Below are 20,257 nucleotides of genomic sequence, written 5' to 3' on the forward strand. Positions count from 1 at the left end.
CTCATATCTGATCTCGTCCATCCCGTCACTCCCAGTGAAAAACTTTACATCCTCATTGCCTGAACCTAACCTCGTAATGACAGTGAAAACAAAAAAACAACGCAAATGAAAATAAGACAAAGGCACCAGCACACATCCAAATACTCCCACTGCAGGTGCATCAAGGCGCTGAGTATTTGGAGCTGATGAGAATGCACTTTTTCACACTGAACAAGTGTGTCCTTTTGGACTGTAGTGTAGTGGTGTCGTCGAACTGGAAAGATTGCGTCAGGAATATTATTGTGAAGTGCCAGTCTTGTAAACTGGACATGACAGGAATACAAGGAGAAAATTACATTACATTGTCACTTAGAGTTGAGGGGAACAGATTCAATTTTGGTGGTCAAAATATGTGACTTCCAAAGAAATTGTATATTTATAAGATAAATATTAGAAATAATATTTATAATAAAACTTTTGCACATGGCTAGTAAGCCAAAATTAATTGTCTTGCAGTTTCTCAAGAAAGAAATTGTGACCACATTTCAGATTTTTTTTTGGGAGGGGGTGAATTGATTTTTGTGGCACTAATGTTTACTGCCCACCTGTTAATTTCATTTAACCTCCCAGGACCTGGCGTCCACATGTGTGGACATCACATTTTGGGATGTCTAGACGAAAATAGTTAATTTTTCTCTACAAGGGCCTGATATCCACTTACGAGGACATTATACTGCCACTGTTAAAACCATACGTGGATCTCATTTGTCTCAGAAACAAAAATTAGGTTAAAAAAAATCTGGTAATTCTTTGTTTTTACATTCATCAGGTCCCAATCAACTCAAATGGCCAAGAAAAATTTAAAATGCATGCCGTGAAAGAGTTCAGGTCTTAGGAGGCTAATGTTTATATTAAAAGATTGAGCTGCAAATCTGGACTGCGTAATGAAATGAAAATGTTTCCATTAGTCCATTAATGCTTCAGTCACACTAAGAAAAACTGTGGTTGGAGATACAATTATTGCTATTTGGAGTCTCTTTGCCTCTGAAATGTTTTTTTTTCTTCAAAGTTTTGGTGCATCAAGACAGCAATAAAATGCCAATAAGACAGAGAGACTATTCTGTCATTCTGCTATCAGTTTGCAAGTGAAAGGGGTCATGTTTGCATCTGCAGTCTGCGAGTTACTGAATTCCTCAACAAATAGTGATGTAGTTGCTGTAGGATGGCGATTTAACTGTAAAAAGACTTAAGTGCTCGGCAGCCCTGCTTTCATTTAGGAATATAAGCAGTTGAGTCAGTTCCCACATTGCAAAGAGACTAGTAGTCAACATCAGCACATACTACCTCAGATGGGTTGTACCATGGTGATAATCTGTGTGTATATATTAAACAACAATTATTTGCAAATCTTTGATAATCTGAGAGCGACTGCAGTCAGTCAAGCTGGGCTGTGATTGTTTGGAGACAGATTGTGTCCCATTAGGGGACGTGTTTAATCATAAAATCATGATTCAAACCCTCAAACTTTAGTTACTGATACTACAATCAGTGCCCGATTGAAGGGTTTGGGGTCGTCACGTGGGTCATATGGCCTTCAAATAGTTTTTCTTTTTTAACTTCCTACCTTTTAGAAATGCATCTCAAACTTCTGTTCTTTTATAGCTCTATGCCACGGCTAGCAATTCTTGCTACCTTTCAGAATGACCATGATCCGCCATTGCTATAAAAATGAAAAAATGGTCAATTGAAGTGAACGGAGTCTTCCATTCAACAGCTCTGGTTGCAAGAAGGTTGCTGTCCTAATTTTATTCTAGTCATAAGATGACTAGGCACTGCTGGAATGTTAAAGTGAAAAGGTTTAGCTTCCTAATTTACTATTTTAGCGTCAACGACAGACATTCAGGTCAAATGTCAAAGTATTGGACAATCTGATATTTTCACCTGCGGATGCTGCTCAATAAAAGTAGTAAAATCTATGAAGTCTACTTTATCCTGAATGAGGCACTTAATATTATCAGTCAGAACAACGCAGTGTTCAAGACACAGGGGCAGAACAGGCAGCCACCCCCTCAGGGTGATATGGGTCATCCTGAAAACAAGCATCAACCAGGCGGGTTTATCACGCCTCTGACCTCACTATTCTTTCTCCACCTTTCCCTTCCTTCTCTTTTCTGCAAGTCCTTTCTATTTCATTTTGTACTTTCTCCCTGTTTGCTGCCAACACTGATTTAGGACACAGTGAATAGCCATCAGCAGGCTTTGAATCTGAACACAACTGTCTGTCTGTTCTTTGGAAGCTTACAGCACGTTTTATACAGAATGATCATTGGATGAAGCTTTGATAGCTTTTTCCCCCTCACACTGCTGTCCTAAATCCAAAGAGGATGACTGAAGTAGAACTGTAGATGGTGGATAGTTATTCTTTTAAGAGAATCTTTGCTGTTTATAGAGTAAGTGCACATTATAGTTTGGAAAAGACCATGTGACTGCAGACCTCAAACACACTTCAAGGCATTGCAAGAACTGCTGAAGACCATAAAATACCAATGGGCACCTGACACCTGACCTGGAACCCATTGGATAAAAAATGGAAGATTTTTGGAACATTGTGCAAAACCTCAATTTAAGATAAGACAAACTTCTTGAGTTTATGTGAGCTCACATCCAAGCTGTCATTAAAGCAATGGGGGCCATACATGCTATGTGTTTATTATATCAGAAGATATGTAACATGAGCTTTCATCCTCTCATGTACTGTGCTGTGCAATAGTTTTTAGCCACGCCTCACTATTTTATTTTATCTTTTTATCTGGCAATTAGATGGTCAGTTTGCTATCAGATTGAATGGAGTCAAGTTGGGAATTAAACACAATCTTGTTCTGATATAACAGTGTGGTAACTTTGCAAAATTTGCAACTGTTACAGTTTGCGTACATAGAAATTCAGATTGAACAGAAACTTGACCAATAACTGAAATTCTTATACAAATGTTAAAGTAAGATGGACGTTTAATTGCGAAATGATATAAGTGTTCAGCAACCTTACTTTCATATTGCAGTGTAATCAAAATACAACAGTTGGCAGCTCATTGAGTCTGCTGATTCAAAGAGGTGCCCTCATTCCTACACACTGACTCTGACTAATTGCAACATTTTGGCGACCTGTTTGCATTCATAAATGAGGCAGCAGTTGTTTATGAACCTTTCAAAATGTTTCTGAGTGATTGTTGGTCAAGTTGCAAGTTGGTCTTGCAATCAGTCGCAAAAGCAAAAAAATGAAATGCAATCACCGATTTTTTTCTAGTTGCAAAGAGGTTGAATGGTAAATGATTTTTATATAGCACTTTACACTGTATGCCTCATTCAGCCATTCATACAAGCACTTTTTTCAATGCTTTCTATTGAACATTCACAAACAACCAACCTTGCAATCAGTAGATGACCTCTGAGCTACAACCCATGGCATCCTATTTTTACTCTGTCACCAAGTAGATGAAACTACTTGCAGCACAAAAAAAACAATTTACTTGACTTGACTGCCAATCAGATTAACTTAATTTTCAGCACTTCTATCCGGTCGTTAAGTGATGACGTGACGAATCCTACTTCCGGGCCTAAAGTAGTCTGCGTTTAATATGGCTTTTGTGTTGTTAACATGTTTAATGTTATGTATTTTCTTCTATTTAATCTCAAAAAGCTCCTAAAACAGTCAGTGATCACTGTTGACCTCCCTCGGCTTTTATTACCGCTAATCATTTATTTAAGCTCAGTTTTTAAAACCTTAGGATGTAACTACAGCCCAGCCCATGCAGCAATGAATGACTAACCTCATATTGTGGATGGATTATCTCAGTTGTTCTCCTAGCTGAAGTTTGGTCCTTTTACAGCATCCTGCCATGCGATTACATTTGTTCCTGACCACCGAGAACACTCACGTTAACTTTTATCGAGTGGAAAAAAAGTTAGCTTGTTTATATTATGCTAACATAGCTGTGTCGTTAGCGGTCATGTAGCACATCATTATATACCAGCTAGCCAAACTTCAGTAACCTTACAAACGTCACTGCTGTTTAGTTTTCTGTCTTCATTTATGTTGGAAGTGATAACAGAGCTGTACGTTTTAATTTGTTTCCAAAGCCCCGCAGTCAGAACATGCTATATTGTATTTAGATAGAAGCTAGCAAGCTAACCTCCTGCTAGCTCCTAACTCCGTTAAATTTCATAAATTCCGTTTTCATGGATGCCTGGATGTTAAACTCAATTGTTACACCTGGTAGAGCAGAACGCTGATGATTTTATTAAAGATGAAAGACTTCAGACAGTTTTTCAACTCTCAGTAATGCCATAGTGATCGTTTGATATATGGACCTGCAGCGGCGTTTAGGCCCAGACACGGCTAGTGACGTCAGACTTAACGACCGGATAGAGAAATGCAATGTAGAAATGAAAACAAAAAAAGCTTGAATAGATCAGAATGACATGGAAAAATCAAACATTTGAATGTCATAAACATCATGAATCAGTCTCACACACACCAAAACACTGAAACTGATGCATACATTTAAAATACAGCATATGCATTACATAGAAATGTGGCATTGGTCGAGAATGTATGAGCAATTTCTAATAAGTTAGGTAGTTAACGTAACAATAAATAAAATGGTCCTGACATTTAGTTGTTACCAAAACATTTATTTATTTTAACATCTTCACTGACTTAGGTCTGTATTCTGTCTCATCGCACTTCGATGGCAGTCACATTTATACTGGGTGACTAAAGCAAGGGAGTAAACCTTAAAAAACACACACAATTCAAATTGCAGTGAAGAATGCTGTTCATATTCTCCTACTACAGTGGCACATAATGAGAATGAAATTGCATTCATTATTGAAGTTGAAACTGCTCCAAAGATGGTGGCTGCAGCCAGTGCTCTGCTAATCAATGCATTAATATTAAAAATCATAAGCAACAGCCAGAGGGGGACTCAGCAGTTGCATATTATTGAGTCTTTGTGAGAGAAAAATGACCTACAGGGAAATTTGTGATTTGATGATGGTGAGATCTAAATATTAGAGATCTCAGAAGACAAGTTGAACACTGAAGACAGTATGAAGCCTTAAATTGAAAGCATTCGGTAGAGCCATAACGACCCTATTACAGATTAGGGTTATTTGGATCGTTCCGCTCACGATGAAGAGGGCAGAAGCATTTGTAAGCAATGCACACCTACACTACTGGCTTATTTTGCAGAAATATCATTCATTCTCTGTATTATGTTTTGTATTTTCCTGCAGGTTTGCTCACTTGGGTGAGAGCCAGCACAGAGTGGAGAGAACTGAACACATAAACCCGGCAAACATCATCTGTCTGTGAGTAAAACATATTAATAGAAAAAAGGGGAAAAAAGCCACATGTACTCAAACTCAATAAACCTGGCTCACGTGTAATGTATGGTATTGTATTCTTGGTTTGCAGTTATAAATGACCCCTTTTATAAAGCACTCAACATTTTCACTAGCCTTGGGAGAAGGATTGCACTACTAAGTGGTCTCAGTCGAGGCTTCTAGCTGCGCACTGTTTAATTGTCATATGTTTCTTCACTTCTTTGCATACACGCTATTTCCCAGACAGTCCACTCTTTACCGTAGATGGTGTTTGTTTGGTTTTTTTTCCCCCTTTTTTTTTATCCCTCAGCCAGATTCAAAGTTCAACCACACGTGTGATGGCAATGTGCAGCCATGGAAACGCACAAGATGTTTTTGTCGAGCTGTCTTTTGAGCTGTAAGGCATGCATGCACACACACCTGTGCAAACACATAAATCAGTTTAGAAACAAATTCCTCCTCTACATGCACTTGTGATTTTCTTACATGATGGCTTCTTATATATCAACATTCATACCTGCTAGGTTTTGTCTTCTTGTGAAAGTGCAAAAAACTTGTTTGAACATTTAAACTTATTGATGGTCCTTGCGCACCTCCAGTTTTTAGTCTGTTTAAATCGAACTCTGGCGCAGTCCATTTGTGCTGATTTGAACACTGTAATCGCATGTAAGTGCGAGCCAAAACAACCACACTAAGACCCTTTGGAGGAGGGGGCCCCTGTGTGGTCCCAAATGAACTCCAGAGCAGTCTGTGATTCTGTGAACTTGATTTGACCCCTTTCCAAACCTACTACCAGGTATACATTGCAAGTTTGAGCTAAAAAAAACTTCCTGTAGCTACATGTGCTTTGTGTTCTGGGATGCAACAAGGCGCAATCGATGTGCTGGGGTCTGTATCTATTAGCAACCATCTGTGACATGAGCAGGAATTCTTCATTTTATGCAGTAGATCAGAACACAGCACCTTCTTACTGTATTTACTGCTCGCACCCTAGACATATATGCCCAATAAGCAGACTGAATATTCTGTAATGATACATTTTGGTTTGCTTGCAGTTCACTTGGATTTTTTCCTGTGTGTAAAGAAATCAAATCATGTGGAAAAGCTACAGCTTTACAACCCCCCTAAAATTACTTTACAACCCCCTAAAATTACTTACTCATTTTGAATCAAGTAAATACAAATTTTTTTTGTCCTGGCAAGAGTAACTATAAATAACTCCCGCACTCGCCTTCCCAATTTCATATATGTTGTACATGGAAAATTCCCATCTTTCAGCCGCTGTTTTCTCTTTTAAAAAATTGTCTTTCTGTTTATAGTAAGACAATTTACCTATAACAAATCTCCATTAGTTCAGCATCCAAAGCCTCCCAAAGCAGAAATCACAGATTGATGTTTTTAATCATGTTTTTATGGATTATACAAACGAGATATGACTTGTTAATTTGTGACGATTGGCAGGCAGAGTCCATACTAACTCACAGTTGGCTCTAAGACACGGTTTAGTTTAGAGATTTCAAATTTTACATATTTAGAAGTTTTGATGAAGAAGTACAGAGATGATCAGAAAGAGCTGTAATGTGTCATTTTGGAAAGCATGTGAAAGGATTTTATAGGATACCAAGAGAAGAGCTATGGTACTGTATGAGGAAGCATGTGATGAAATATTTAATTGTGGTGCAGGACACTGAACCCCTCTTGGCAGTGGTCATGGACAGCCTGGCAGATGAGGTCAGGCAGGAGTCACTGTCGACTGTGATGTTTGCAGTGAGATTAGGGAGGGAGGTGGAGGGAGCTCCTTGCAGTTGTAGTAAAAAAAACAGCAAAAAAAAGGTAGTAAAACCTCGCTTCAGGAAAATAAAAAAACACTTTGAGACACGTTGATTATTAAGCAAATGTTCCTGAAGGGAAAATGGCTTAGAGACTGCATCAGAGGGAATTGGTAGCGGTTGTATTGTTCAACAGACATTATAGAAATGATACCTTTTTACAGAATGAAAAAGTGCAAAAGTGGATAGAAATTTCATGAATTAGTTTTCTTTCCCTTGTTATGTTTGAATGCATGGGTGAGAGGTGAGGAAGGTATTCACTTTCAGTTTTCTAAGAAGACCATGAATGCGACTCGTTATCATTGCCAGTAATTTCCTAGAAAACCAGATCGGTTGTCATTCGGATCGACTAAGTTTGATGGTCATGTGGAACTGAAGAGGATATGGACAAGAAATGGTCACTTAGAGGAAGACTGACAGAGGCTGACAAAGACACAGTGGGGACATGTAATCAACTTGGAGGAGGAAAATTCAAGGATGATGAAAGACATGCCTCTGATGTGTTTCTAGTATGTCTTTGGTGTGTGAACCGTTTTTAAATGTGAAAGTTTCTTGTATGTATCCCTTCTTACAGAACAGGAGAAAAATTGTAATTTATCTTACAAAAGTGGCAGAAGTATCAATATTTTCTTTTAGGAAATCTCCATCAGCAGGGAATCAAACCTTTTCATCTACGTTGTCTTTCTCTCTGGCCTTTCAGTAGTCCATCCAGCCATTGTTGTCATCCTCGTGTCAGGCCCGCAGGGTGCTACAGGTGTGTCTGTTGTTGTGCAACAGTGCTATTCTAAGATGTTACAGCACCCCAAACGTGTTGTCACTGTTAGAAGCCTTTTAGAGTGTCACCTCCCTCTATGTTCCTCTATTGATCCATCAGGCTCAGCCAAAGATGACTCAAGTGACGGAGATAAAAATGGAAAAGAAATGAATACTGTAGCCCATTCCTGTTGAGAAACATCAGTGAGGTGTAGAGATTAATGGCCCTCTTTTCTTCCTCTGCTCTCCTCTCACCCCAGCTGGTTAGGACAGATGGCCGCCCACCATGAATCTGGTTTCTAAGGTTTCTACCCATTAAAAAGAACTTTTCGGCACCACCGGGGCAAGTGTTGCTCATGGGAAGATTGTTTGATTTCTGTCTTCAGTATTGGAAGGTCTTGACCTTAAGACCTGACTGTACTCCGTTGCAAATTCGAACACGGACAGCTGGGGGCTCAATGGCCGAGTAATCATTCCTTTTACACTACTTTCAAGTTCGCCGCCTGAGGTGTATGCATCGTTGGTGCGCTGTAAATCCTCCACAGACAAATCCACGTGGTGTAAACAAACAATAGGCTGGCACGTGGATATCTGTATGGACCTTCATGCTGATGATGAAATTTATATCACTTGGACTGTAGCAGACTCATGTGGAAGGTATAATTGAGGCTTTTCTATGCTCTAAAATAAGTTGTCTTATAATAAGGCAAATGTAATGTACAAATTACAGACATTAAACAGTTTATACAGTAATAGTAAGCTCAACAGGCCAGAAGATGAAGTTTGAAATATTTGAAAACACAAACATATTTACTTGAAATGTTTTCAGTGTTGCTCACATGGTTTGTAGGAGTTTGTAGACACATTATACTTCTGCTTTATATTATGTGAACAAGAAAGTAAGAAATAAAAATTATTTTTATGGGTAAAAAAAGGTCTGCTTCTAATAAAAATTCACAAATCTTGTCAATACTGTTTGAATAAGTTTGAAAATAGCCAAATTGTGACCCATGTTTCCAGCTCTGTACACGCAACTTATCAAATTTCTTGCTTGTTTAACTAATATCAGCACTATTCATGTGACAATGTATTAGGGCTAGTGAAAGTTTAAAATAATATTTTCAAGATGATAGTTTTACAAGGAAATAATAGCAAATTTTAAGAGGATAAAAGAGGCAAATTTATTAAAAAAAAAAACAACCTCAAATTTAAAAGGAAAATATATCTGAAAAATATACCAGTAATCAATATTGCTTCACTTTTCATTATTAAATGCACATATTTAAACTGCCAACATCAATATCTCATAAGAACTTTATTTGAACACCAGCACCACCTCTTTATAGTCGTATTAAGTCACACTGCAAACTGTGAAGTTCATTTTCAATCAAACATATTGTCCTCTAACCTCATCTAACAGCACCGGTTTCTTTGTGTAGCAGGCTGTGAAACAAGTGAGACTTGTTAGAGTCAGATCTCTCCAGCAAGTCTCAGGTGTGTGTGTAAAATCCACTCAAAGTTCTGATGAATCTGTGCCACAGGAATCACTCCTCCTGCTGCATTGGGCAGATTTTAATCAAACTTACACACAGTAATCATCACGGGGCTTTTCGCCCAGATTGCGCCTAAGGGTCACGGTCATATTTGTTATTTTACGGGCAATAAACAGTGAATTGTAACGGATTGCGGTTTCTCAGTTTATGATGAATGAATGCATCAGTCAGTAGTTTTCATTTTCCACATTTTGCAATAAAAAGCCCCAAAACAAAAATGCTATTTGTTTTCTCAACTTGGCCTAGAGATATTTTTTACCTTCAGCACTACTGACTAGTCTGTGTAATTAAGGATTCTTACACAGCAGCCTTGGGGGGGGTTGTAGCCATATACTCTATGGCTACAACATCCTCCACAGCTCATAATTTATCTCAAGGCTTCCGAGAGCCTCCGCTGTGCCTTTGAAAACAGCCCATCATGAGGCAGGTGCCATTTGAAATGCAGCCATGTGTCTAAACAGCCTCTCACTCAGGCCTCAGCTGTTGTTGGAAGCCTAACTGAATAGATGACTTGACAAGCACGCAGTTGATAATTCACCCAGAAGATGGTAAGACATGCTTTAAAATCTAGTTTTTGGAAAATATGAGTAATACTGCTGTGAAAGCACTCATCTTCACCCTCCTCGTGTTGTTTCCACCTCTTGTTTTTGCCTTGTCTTAAGCCACGTGATTTGCCTAAAGTTAATGTATATGGTGATACACCAATCACACATGCTTCTCTCCCATTTTTCTTTTCCTTCTCTCTTAGAGAGCCAGTGTCCTGCTTCCCAGAGGACAGCATCTATGCAGTTTTACCTCCACAGGTGGGCAAAAACAGCCAGGAGGTATTTGAGGGCCATGTGATGACCGGTCAGGGCCAGGTGAGGGCATTGTGCAGAGAGGACATGTTGATGTACAGGGAATACATCAAAAACAGATATATGTGAGACACGGATAATACAGACTGGATCTCTGTTACCAGTGTGAATGGGAAGCACGATCAGCTGCTGAAGATGTTTCGTCGTCATTAATCATGTTTGCTACTACAAACAAATGCAAAATAAAATGTTCTATTTGAAATTGATGTGGGGGGTTTTCTATGGTAAAGGCTGTAAAAAAAAAAAAACAAAGATAACAGTGCATGAGAACTCCGCTTGGCCTCTACTTGAACTGAAGAAAGGTGTTTTTTGTTTTTTTTTATAGAAGTCTTTTTATTTTTTGCGATCCACAAGCGTCATTCAAAATTGAAATACTTTGAATGTTAGATTTATCATTCAAAACTGTGCACACATTAAACTGCATCACAGACTGGAGTTCAGGGGTTTGAAAGAGTCGGGCACTTACAAGCCAGTCGTTATAGTCTGTGAGGTCAGGACATGTTCATGTCCTTGTCTTTCCTTTGAGGGTTTTTTTTAATTTTTTTATTTCTTCAGCAACCTGGAAATTTCTCCTCCTCAGATGTGTTGCATTCCTTTTGTTAAACAGTTTAAGCTTTACCATTTTTAAAGTGCCTTTTGAGATTTTTTTTTGCATTATTTAAAAATAGGGGGGTTTTGTCCTGTATTGAAGAGTGCACTGGTTAATTTAAATAAACTGTCTTCTTGTGTTGTTAACGATCTGTACAGAAAAACGTAGCAGTGATAGCTTGATATTTGATTTGTTTTTGTTTTTTCAAACCTTGCCACCAGTTTACAAAGTCACACACTAATTTATGTTGCATAAATGCTCAGATCAGATAATCATTGTGTACATTAGTTCTACAATAAAATTGTATTTAGTAACAAAGTAACAGTGTGACAATGTTATTTGAGTTTTGGGTTGGTTTTTTTTGTTTTTTTAGTTTTCCACTTTTTCCTATTGGCTGCCAGAGCTTTTATTGCAATCTTACTTCACTCTTTGTACAGGTAGAAACGACAGTACCACAAGTTGTTTTGAACAGTAGTTTTTTGAGAAGGTCTTTTAAAGTCCTCTTTTTGACCTTGGTTACATATTCACTCATTTTCAGGTCAGTCTATGCACCTGACTGCTTTCATCATTAAAGCCATCATCATTCAAATCAAATAATTCAAATACCAAAGATAACAGTTTGGGTTTCAATTCCCAAAGAACTATTATATGAAGACTTTGCATATAGGTATGCCAAATTACACAAGAACTGGACTGTAACAACAGGTCTTATGGAGTGATGAAAAATTTCAAAGAGATCCAGATTTTAAACTTTTGGTTCAAACCATGGGTCGTGTGTCAGGAGAGGTATAACATGAGTGCCATCTGTAAAACATAGTGGGGGCTCTGTAACAGTTTGGGGTTGCATTTCAGTCAGTGGTGTTGGAGCATATGATAAAGAAATGATGGGTGGCTCAACACTTTTGCACAGTACTGTAACGCTTGCTGCTTTCACGTGGCCTTTTATAAGTGTTCCCACTCTCCTGTAGTGACTTCTTCTTGGTTCTTCCCCCCCCCCCATCTTGCACCGCCTTTGCCCTTTTTTCTGTCTCGCGCTTGTTTTCACTCTCTGCTCACTCTTTTAGCGCTTGGCCTTTGACTGCGGGTGTCAAAAAAAAAAATGGCAAACGTGATGAAGGACTGCTTCCCAGCAATGCACATACACATTCAGTAAATGTACTGACTGGCCACTGGTCTCAGCATCACTGCCTCGTGAGTCTGTGAATAGGGGAGGAGGTGCCGGCTGTCTCAGCATGTGATGTGACAAAGAAAGCAGAGGAAATAAAGGCGAAAAATGTTTTCTTCTATATTTTAAGAAATAAACGACGAGGAGGAGAACGAGAGGAAGGATGTATCTTCAGTATCTGCACACCTTCCATGGGTACACTGGAAATTGTTAAATATGTGCTATAAATATCCATGATACAGTCCGATAATGACACATCCCACCTTGCAGGAGACTCTTGGAGTCTTTTCACATTGTTGCCTTCACAAGACCACAAGAGGGACATGAGGGAGGCTTTGTCCTTACCTTCAATGCTACAGTGTCACTGGGTTTTGCTAAGAATAACAGCTGTGGAAAGTTTATTATAAAAAGTGTTCATGCTTTGTTGGTTTTTTTTTTTTTTTTTATACACTCAACATTTCTTGTCCCGAGTATTATGTGCTTTATAAAGATTCTACATTCACTGAACTTTTTAGTTTTACAAACTTTTAATTCAAGGCCAACAGATATGTGAAGGCTTTATATGCGTGCCAGTGAATCCTCACAGATCTCGTGCAGGCATGTTAGTTTTAAAAAATGCTTTGATGTGAATACGTTTTGCCTTTAAAACAGAATTCTTGCCTGTTGCCTTGTTGATTGTTCAAAATCTGCACAAGTCTAAGAGACAGTTGTCCTTAGACAACTATAGAAATGAACTATAGACTGTAATATTTAAAAAAAAAAAAAAAATGTTGATAGCCATATCCATCTAGGTCCCTGTGAGATTAGGCATGACCAAATATCTAGACAAAAGGGCTATGGGAAGTTGTTAGCCATTGCCAAGTAGCAACTTCCAGACCTGAAAATGGCAGCTACAGGCTTGATCGTAAAGTTGATCCTCGTAGGCTCCCATATTAAAATGCACAACAGCATTAAAAAGCCAGGCCTTAGTCTCTGTGGATAGTTTACCTTTTGCCTTCAGAACTGCAGCACATCCACGATGCCAATTTCCTGTTCCACCACATCCCAAAGGTGCTCTTCTGGATTGAGATGAGGTGACTGTGGAGGTAATCACTGTTCTTTTTTTTCGTTACTTTGCACGTTCTCCCTGTGTTTGTGTTTGGGTCCTCTGGCTTCCTCCCACAGTCTAAAAACGTGCAATAGGTAGGGTTAGGTTAATTGGTGATTTCAAATTGCCCACAGGTGTGAGAGGGAGTGTGAATGGCTGCCTGTCTCTCTGTGTTAGCCCTGCAACAGACTGGCATTGTGCTCTCTTTTCTAAATTTAATATCTTCTGGCTGCAAAGAACCAACATGGCGGTGTCTGATACCTATTGATGAGGCTTAAAAATATAGTGGGCTGACATCACGGTGGCTGTTTTAATTACAGTCTATGACTAAGGCTAGTGCTGACTAAATAGCTTTATTAGCAATTAGCAACATTCACTAGGAAAATAACAGGAATGAAACAACACGAAGAGCTGACTCAGTCTACTGAAGTCTAAACAAGAAGAATAGCACGCACCTAATTTTTTAACCACTTTATTTACGCACAACTTTAAATCTGAATACAGCCTATGGGGTTGAGTTATACAATGCCAGTTCTGAAAATGATGTAATCATAGTCCAATCAAAAGTTAAAATAATTTGCAAATTGCATTGCAATAGTTTAAGAGTAGAACATAAAACACATCAGATAAACTTAGGAAATGAACAGTTTTACCAAAAAATAAATAAATAAATAAATTTTTATTTATATAGCACCTTTCAAGACAGAGTCACAAAGTGCTGCACATAAGTTTACAAGTCATAAAAAGATTTAAAAAGAGAAAATAAAACAGGCAAAAAATTAACCAAAAGCAGTTTTAAAAAGGTGAGTTTTGAGTTGTTTTTTAAAAACAGCTACTGAGTCCACAGTTCTTAATGCTTGAGGGAGAGAATTCCACAGTCTAGGGGCCACAGTGGCAAAAGCTCTATGCCCCTTAGTCCTCCTCTTAGTATTTTTTATAGCAAGTAAGCCCTGATCAGATGACCTCAAAGACCTGCTAGGGACATAAGGCTGTAGCAGATCAAAGATGTAGGCAGGTGCCAGTCCGTGCACAGCTCTGTAGGTCAAGACCAGGATCTTAAAATCAACTCTAAATTTAACAGGAAGCCATTGTAACTGAGATAATAACGGTGTCACATGTGAGTACTTGGAGGATTTTGTCAAAAGTCTAGCTGCAGCGTTTTGCACAACCTGCAGATGATCCAGAGAACCTTTGCTTAGACACATAAACAGCGAATTACAATAATCCAAGTGTGACGAAATAAATGCATGTATAGCAATCTCGAGTTCAGAGCGAGATAAAACCGGGCTTAGCCTAGCCACATTTCTCAAATGATAAAAACAAGACCGAACCAGAGATTTCACATGCCCATCCAATGTGAGACTCAAGTCAAAGGTGACACCTAAATTCCTGATAGAGGATTTAACATAAAGTGAGAGAGGACCAATGGCTTTCACTATCTGCGATAGAAACCTATCAGGGGCGCATACGAGGACTTCGGTTTTCCCCTCGTTGAGTTGGAGGAAATTTGCAGCCATCCAACGTTTGATCAAATCTAAGCAATCATTCAGACGCTGAAGCTTAGATAAATCCTCGGGCATAAAAGAAACGTACAACTGAATGTCATCAGCATAACAGTGATAAGAAATGTCCTCAAAAGAGCCCATTATATGCTGGAGGGGGAGAAGATAAATAAAACAATAAAGGCCCCAAAACTGACCCTTGAGGGACACCATAAGTAAGGGAGGTAGAGGATGACCTAAAATCGGAGACTGCCACAGAAAAGTATCAGTGATGGAGATAAGAGAACCACTCTAATGCAGTTTGTAGGAATGTTTAGCTTATTTTAGAGTTTAGAAATGTGTTATCATAGAATGTAGAACTATAGTAGAGATACTGACCCTGCCCTCAATATAATAAAGGCCTCACTGTGTTGTGAACTTAGGAGTAGATTGTAGGAGACCCCTCCCCCACTTCAACTGTGAAAGTAAAACAGAGAGGAGTTAATGCTGAGTGGAAATTCCCCAGAGAATGTTTGGGTGGGGGTCTCAACATTTGTAACTGGATAACTGTGGTCTGGAAGGGAGATGGGTTTTATGACCTAGGGAGTCACCTACACCCACAGTGTTTTAACTGTCACGCACACACATCCACACGCACACTCACTCATGTGCACACACATACACACAGGTATGCGTACACAGTCACACACGAGCACTCACATAGACACGTGGGAACGCGCACATGTAGGCATTCATGTGCTCGTGCACATAGACACAGACACAGAGTTTGCAGCACACCGTGGGGGTTTTATGATAGGGTCGCCCCTACAAAACTGTGTTACACAGACAAAGGAGTGAAGATTTGCAGAGGGACACACCGGCCTCGTCTTCCCTTCTAGAAGTGCATGCTTAAATGAAGATGAATAAAGATGGTTTTGTGAAATGACTACTGAGTTCCGGTGCCGTCTCTGGATGCCTCGACGAATAAAAGAACTGGGGTAAAACTGATTTCTTAACAAGTTCCAGATACACCAACCCATTTTTTCAGCCTTTCAATGAGGATGTGATGGTCAACTGTGTCGAAAGCTGATGTGAGGTCCAACATGAGTAGAACAGAGCATTTTCCTGCATCATTATTCATCAAGATATCACTTGAGACCCTAAGAAGAGCTGTCTCCGTGGAGTGAAATTGACGAAAACCGGACTGAAACTTATCATAAATGCCATGTTTGTCCAGAGCTGCCATAAGCTGCCTAGCCACAACCTTTTCTAGAAGCTTAGCGATTAACAGTAACTTAGAGATAGGTCTGTAGCTGCTCCAAAGAGAGGAGTCAAGCTGAGGTTTTTTTAAAAGTGGGAGAATAGCAGCGTTTTTAAAATAAACCGGAACTATACCAGATGCCAGTGAAGAGTTGATGAAAGTGAGCACACATGGACCAATAGACTGGAAGACATTTTTGAATAATGATGCAGGTATAATGTCAAGTGAACAGGAGGATGCTTTCACAGAATTCACTAATTTCACTAGCTCAGGTAGTGAAACCAGAGAGAAAGTATCCAAGATAATGGGCCGGGATGGGGTAGAGATTGAGATAACAGGTGAGTGTGTAAAACTCATTCTCACGTTACGAATTTTTGCAAGCAGAAAAGACATAAAATTTTCACAGTCCTCGTTAGAAAAAATAGGGGCCGCAGGCAGAGCAGGAGTAACAAAATAAATTAATATAGGCAATTTGAATTTCACAACAGCAATGTTTCAGCACTTACTGCCGTGTAACATCATCTCTTTTTAAACAACACTCTGTAAACATCTGGGAACTGAGGAGACCACCTGCTGGAATTTTGAGACAGGAAAGTTGTCCCATTTTTGTTTGATCTGGGTTGGGGCAGCCGTGTTCAGCACCCAGACTCTACTCCTACATAGCCATGCTATTCTAACAAATACAGTATGTGGTTTAACATTTTCTTGCTGAAGCATGCAAGGCCTTCTCTGAAAAAGATGTCATCTAGATGGGAGGATATGTTGCACTAATACCTCTATATACCTTTTAGTATTGATGGTGCCTTTCCAGATGTGCAAGCTGACAATTCCATAGGCATAAATGCAACCCGACACTATTAGAGATGTAGGATTTGTAAGTAAGAGCTGATAGCGAGCCAAATCAAATCTCTCTCCTCTTTAGTCTGGGCAAAATTATCTGTAAAGACGAAAAGCGGTCTCACCAATGTCGTGGAGCCCAGAACATTGTCGAAGGGTCCAGTCCAAATCACAGGATTGGATTTGTACCGCTAATTTGAAACTATGTACCAAGAAGTCAAAGGGAGGTAGAAATGTTATTGAAACAAATGCTTCAGGAACATTTTGTTTTTTATTAAAATTAATATTAAACGTTAACCAAATGCTTATTTGAAACAGTAAGAAAACAACCGATAAATCTGCTCATTCCTTTTTTTAAAAGCAGGAACACTCCGATTTATGGTTTAATGCTGTGTTTACAGTTCATCTGATTAGGACCATTAGCAACACGTAATTACCGTAACATGAAGGTCATGTTGACATCTCCAGAGGAACAGGTACAGAACGGCAGGTCAGCCATCTTTATCTGATATGTGGGTGATTTTTTTTTTCTTTGAGTTAGAGCCTGTGGGTAAAGGTTGCATCTGTTTTTCTTGTCAGAACTAGTTCAAGTTTATGAGTAAATTGAGGTGTTACGTCCCTGCAGTGCCTCCCTTCATCTGTCACAGTTTTATCCCTGTTTTCTATCAGCGCCTCACCTTCTACTTCCACTTATCTCCCTCCAGCCAAATGTCTTATCAGCCTTTTCAACCACAAATGAATGTTAATGAACTTTTCTCATCTTCTTTCTTTTCTCTCCTCAGCTCACCTCACATGATGTAAGTGAATATCATTACAACGGCCTTACATTGAGGTCTGAGTCACTGCGTGTGCCTGTGCGTTTGTGTACGTACGAGCATGTGCGATCAGGAGCGTGCTTTTTAAAACGAGAGCACGGCTGTTTGCCTCCTCGAGCTGGAGGAGTGGGTGGGGGGCTGCCTACGGTTAACATTTGTTTCCTGAAATGAGCTGGTTTGAAGACTTTTTATGTAAAGCCCTGTTTTTTCCCCATGTTGTTACGTCCCTAATAGCAGGTGTCTCATTACACTGAAACCTCTCAGCACTCATAGGGGGGAAATAAAAGCATGATATTTTTTTGAGAAGCATATTCCTGGTAATTATCCCAAAATAGACCAAAGGTTCAGCTGCTTGATGCCTCCATCTTTGGTATTTCAATTATTTTCTGGAGGCAAAGAAAATAATCCAAAATTATTTTGAGATTTTTTTTGTTGTTGTTGCTGGTCTCATGTGTTGTTGGGTATCTGCCTAGGTCTTTGACATGAGTCACTAGGCACTTCATGTGACTGCTTAGCTTATGAATGAGAACACCCCCACCCAGCCCCCAGTCCACTGACAAAAGGTGGCCAAACAGCTGTTGCCTGGAAACCAAAACTGGTTACCATATTGCTATGCTGTGCTGCCATGAATCTCCCCCTACTTTTCCTTGTCGCTCAGCATTTGAACGTTTCATTCAAATGACTAGTTTTTCATTCAAAAACTAAAGAAAGAGTGATGGTCACTCTTTCTTTAGTTTTTGCTGTTTCAAAACAGAAAAAAATGATGTTATTTCTAAGTACTTTCAACAGGTTGCTGAAGCATGTAACAAACAAAAACGACGGCCAGAGGTAAGTATGAAAAATAATGACTGAATTCAAAGTGACGGTGATGGTTGCACCAAATGATTAAAGGAGTAAGAGCAGCACTCTCGGTACCTATAACAGTACAGTATTACATGAAAAACTGTGGAAAATGGTGTGACTTTTAAGCAGAGCGCACAGATGCTCACAAAAAACGAAGAAGGATCTGTTTCTGCTGTAAACACAAACACATATAAGGTGCTGAAATGAGATGGTAAATCTATAGTCCCCACACTGCAAACCCCAAGAAACTAGCAGAACTACTAAAATAAGGCAGTTGATTGCCTTCATGTGCTTAAGCTGATAATCTTCCAAGTCAAACATTACAAGAAATATAATGTTTGGATTTACTGTATGTAAATGCTAACTAAAGTTAAATGAAATTGCTTTTAATGGCTGGATGGATGGATCACGTGGTTTTAGTCTTAGTGTTGCTTACTGAAATCCCATTACTTCTGCCAAGAACTGTACCTTCTCAAAATAAATGCTACAGTTACTGATAAAAAACAAAAAATGGAATGCTGTGTGAATGTAAATAAAAACATAATCTCATAAACGTATATTTTACTCACAACAGAACATAGAAAACAAATCAAACGTTTGAAGTGATAAAATTAAACATTTCAGGAAAACGATTGATAAAAAAGTTGGGACAGGAGCAACAAAATGTTAGCAAAAGTCAGTGTACGGTTCTGAAAAGAAGGCTCTGAAAAGAAAATTGCAGGAGGAACTAATCAGTAACCTGACTGGGTATAAAAAGAGCATCTTAGACAGGCAGAGCTTCTCAGAAGTAAAGATGGCTAGAGGTTCACAGATCTACAAAAGCAGCCTCTTTCTTCAAATTTTGGAACATTTTCTAAATAATGTAATAATCTGCAGTACATAATATCATCAAAAATATCCAGAGAATTAATATTAATCAATGCTGGATGCTTGTTGTTGTCAGGTGGCACTGCATTAAAAACAGGCATGAGTCTGCCATGGAAATGACTGCATGGGAAAACTTTTAGATATCACTGTTTGTGAAGGCAGACTACAAATGCAGACTGTCGTGTGCACACGATCCAGGAATAATGCCCTTCTTCTCAGGATGAAAGGTTATTTAAAATGAACTGAAGTAAAGTGGAAAATTGTTCTGTGGTCAGATGAATCAAAATCTCAAATTCTTTTTGGCAAACACGGACACCATGTCCCCAGATTAAAGTGGAAAGGGATCATCCAGCTTGTTATCAGCACTCTCTGATCGTACATTAGTGCTTATGGACTTGGCAGCTTGCGCATCTGGAAAGGCACCATCAATGCTGAAAGGTATATTCAGGTTTTTTATACAGATTACGTTTTTGTTTTGTTTTCACAAAGGAGGCCTTGCATGCTTCGGCAAGGCAATAATAAACTGTATACTACGTCTATCATGACACTGTAGCTTCATAAAAGAAGAGTCTGGATGCTGAACTGGCCTTTCGTCGAGCTTTTTAGAATTTGCTTTCTATAGGCTCCGGTAAGGAGAGCGCGCAAGAACCTGCAGGAGGCTCGATGAGAGAGAGACGGAGACGTGCAAAGTCTCTCTCTCCCTCCCGCCCGTGACGTTACTCCGTTTTAAAGCCACCCTCGATCGTCCCCTCCGGTCCTCCTCCTCCGTCTCGCATTCACCTTCCTCACCGAGCTCAACATCAGCCAATGCTTCACGGCACTCCTACCCTGCGTGTCTATCCCATGCGTGGGAAGCACAGCAAAAACGAGGGCTTCACTTGAGTGAGTGAAAAGAAGAGATCGACGGAAAAGCGGGAATCGTTTCATCAGTTTTCATTGCTGAGTTTTTCGGAGGAA

At 39.3% G+C, this 20,257-nt stretch overlaps 2 protein-coding genes across 2 annotated transcripts in view; both read left to right on the forward strand.

Moving 5' to 3' along the window:
* fig4a (FIG4 phosphoinositide 5-phosphatase a) overlaps positions 1-11,261 on the forward strand; it is a 56,217-nt gene extending 44,956 nt beyond the window's left edge. Inside the window, exons 23-24 of the mRNA XM_085431874.1 lie at positions 5,274-5,348; positions 10,247-11,261. Coding sequence (XP_085288000.1) covers positions 5,274-5,348; positions 10,247-10,424 — 253 coding nt within the window. The 3' untranslated portion in view covers positions 10,425-11,261. The remainder of the gene's footprint in view (positions 1-5,273; positions 5,349-10,246) is intronic.
* An 8,781-nt stretch (positions 11,262-20,042) lies between these two features.
* The window catches only part of gpr6 (G protein-coupled receptor 6), a 2,449-nt gene continuing 2,234 nt past the window's right edge, over positions 20,043-20,257 (forward strand). The window contains exon 1 of the mRNA XM_085433550.1: positions 20,043-20,257. This exon is cut by the window's right edge and continues 44 nt beyond it. The gene's annotated coding sequence lies outside the window, so the exon portion shown is untranslated.

Source organism: Copadichromis virginalis, linkage group LG15 (genome assembly GCF_057382275.1).
Source record: "Copadichromis virginalis isolate Kocher_CV1m ecotype Utaka linkage group LG15, C_Virginalis_male_GT1.1, whole genome shotgun sequence".
Classification (NCBI taxonomy): Eukaryota; Metazoa; Chordata; class Actinopteri; order Cichliformes; family Cichlidae; genus Copadichromis; species Copadichromis virginalis.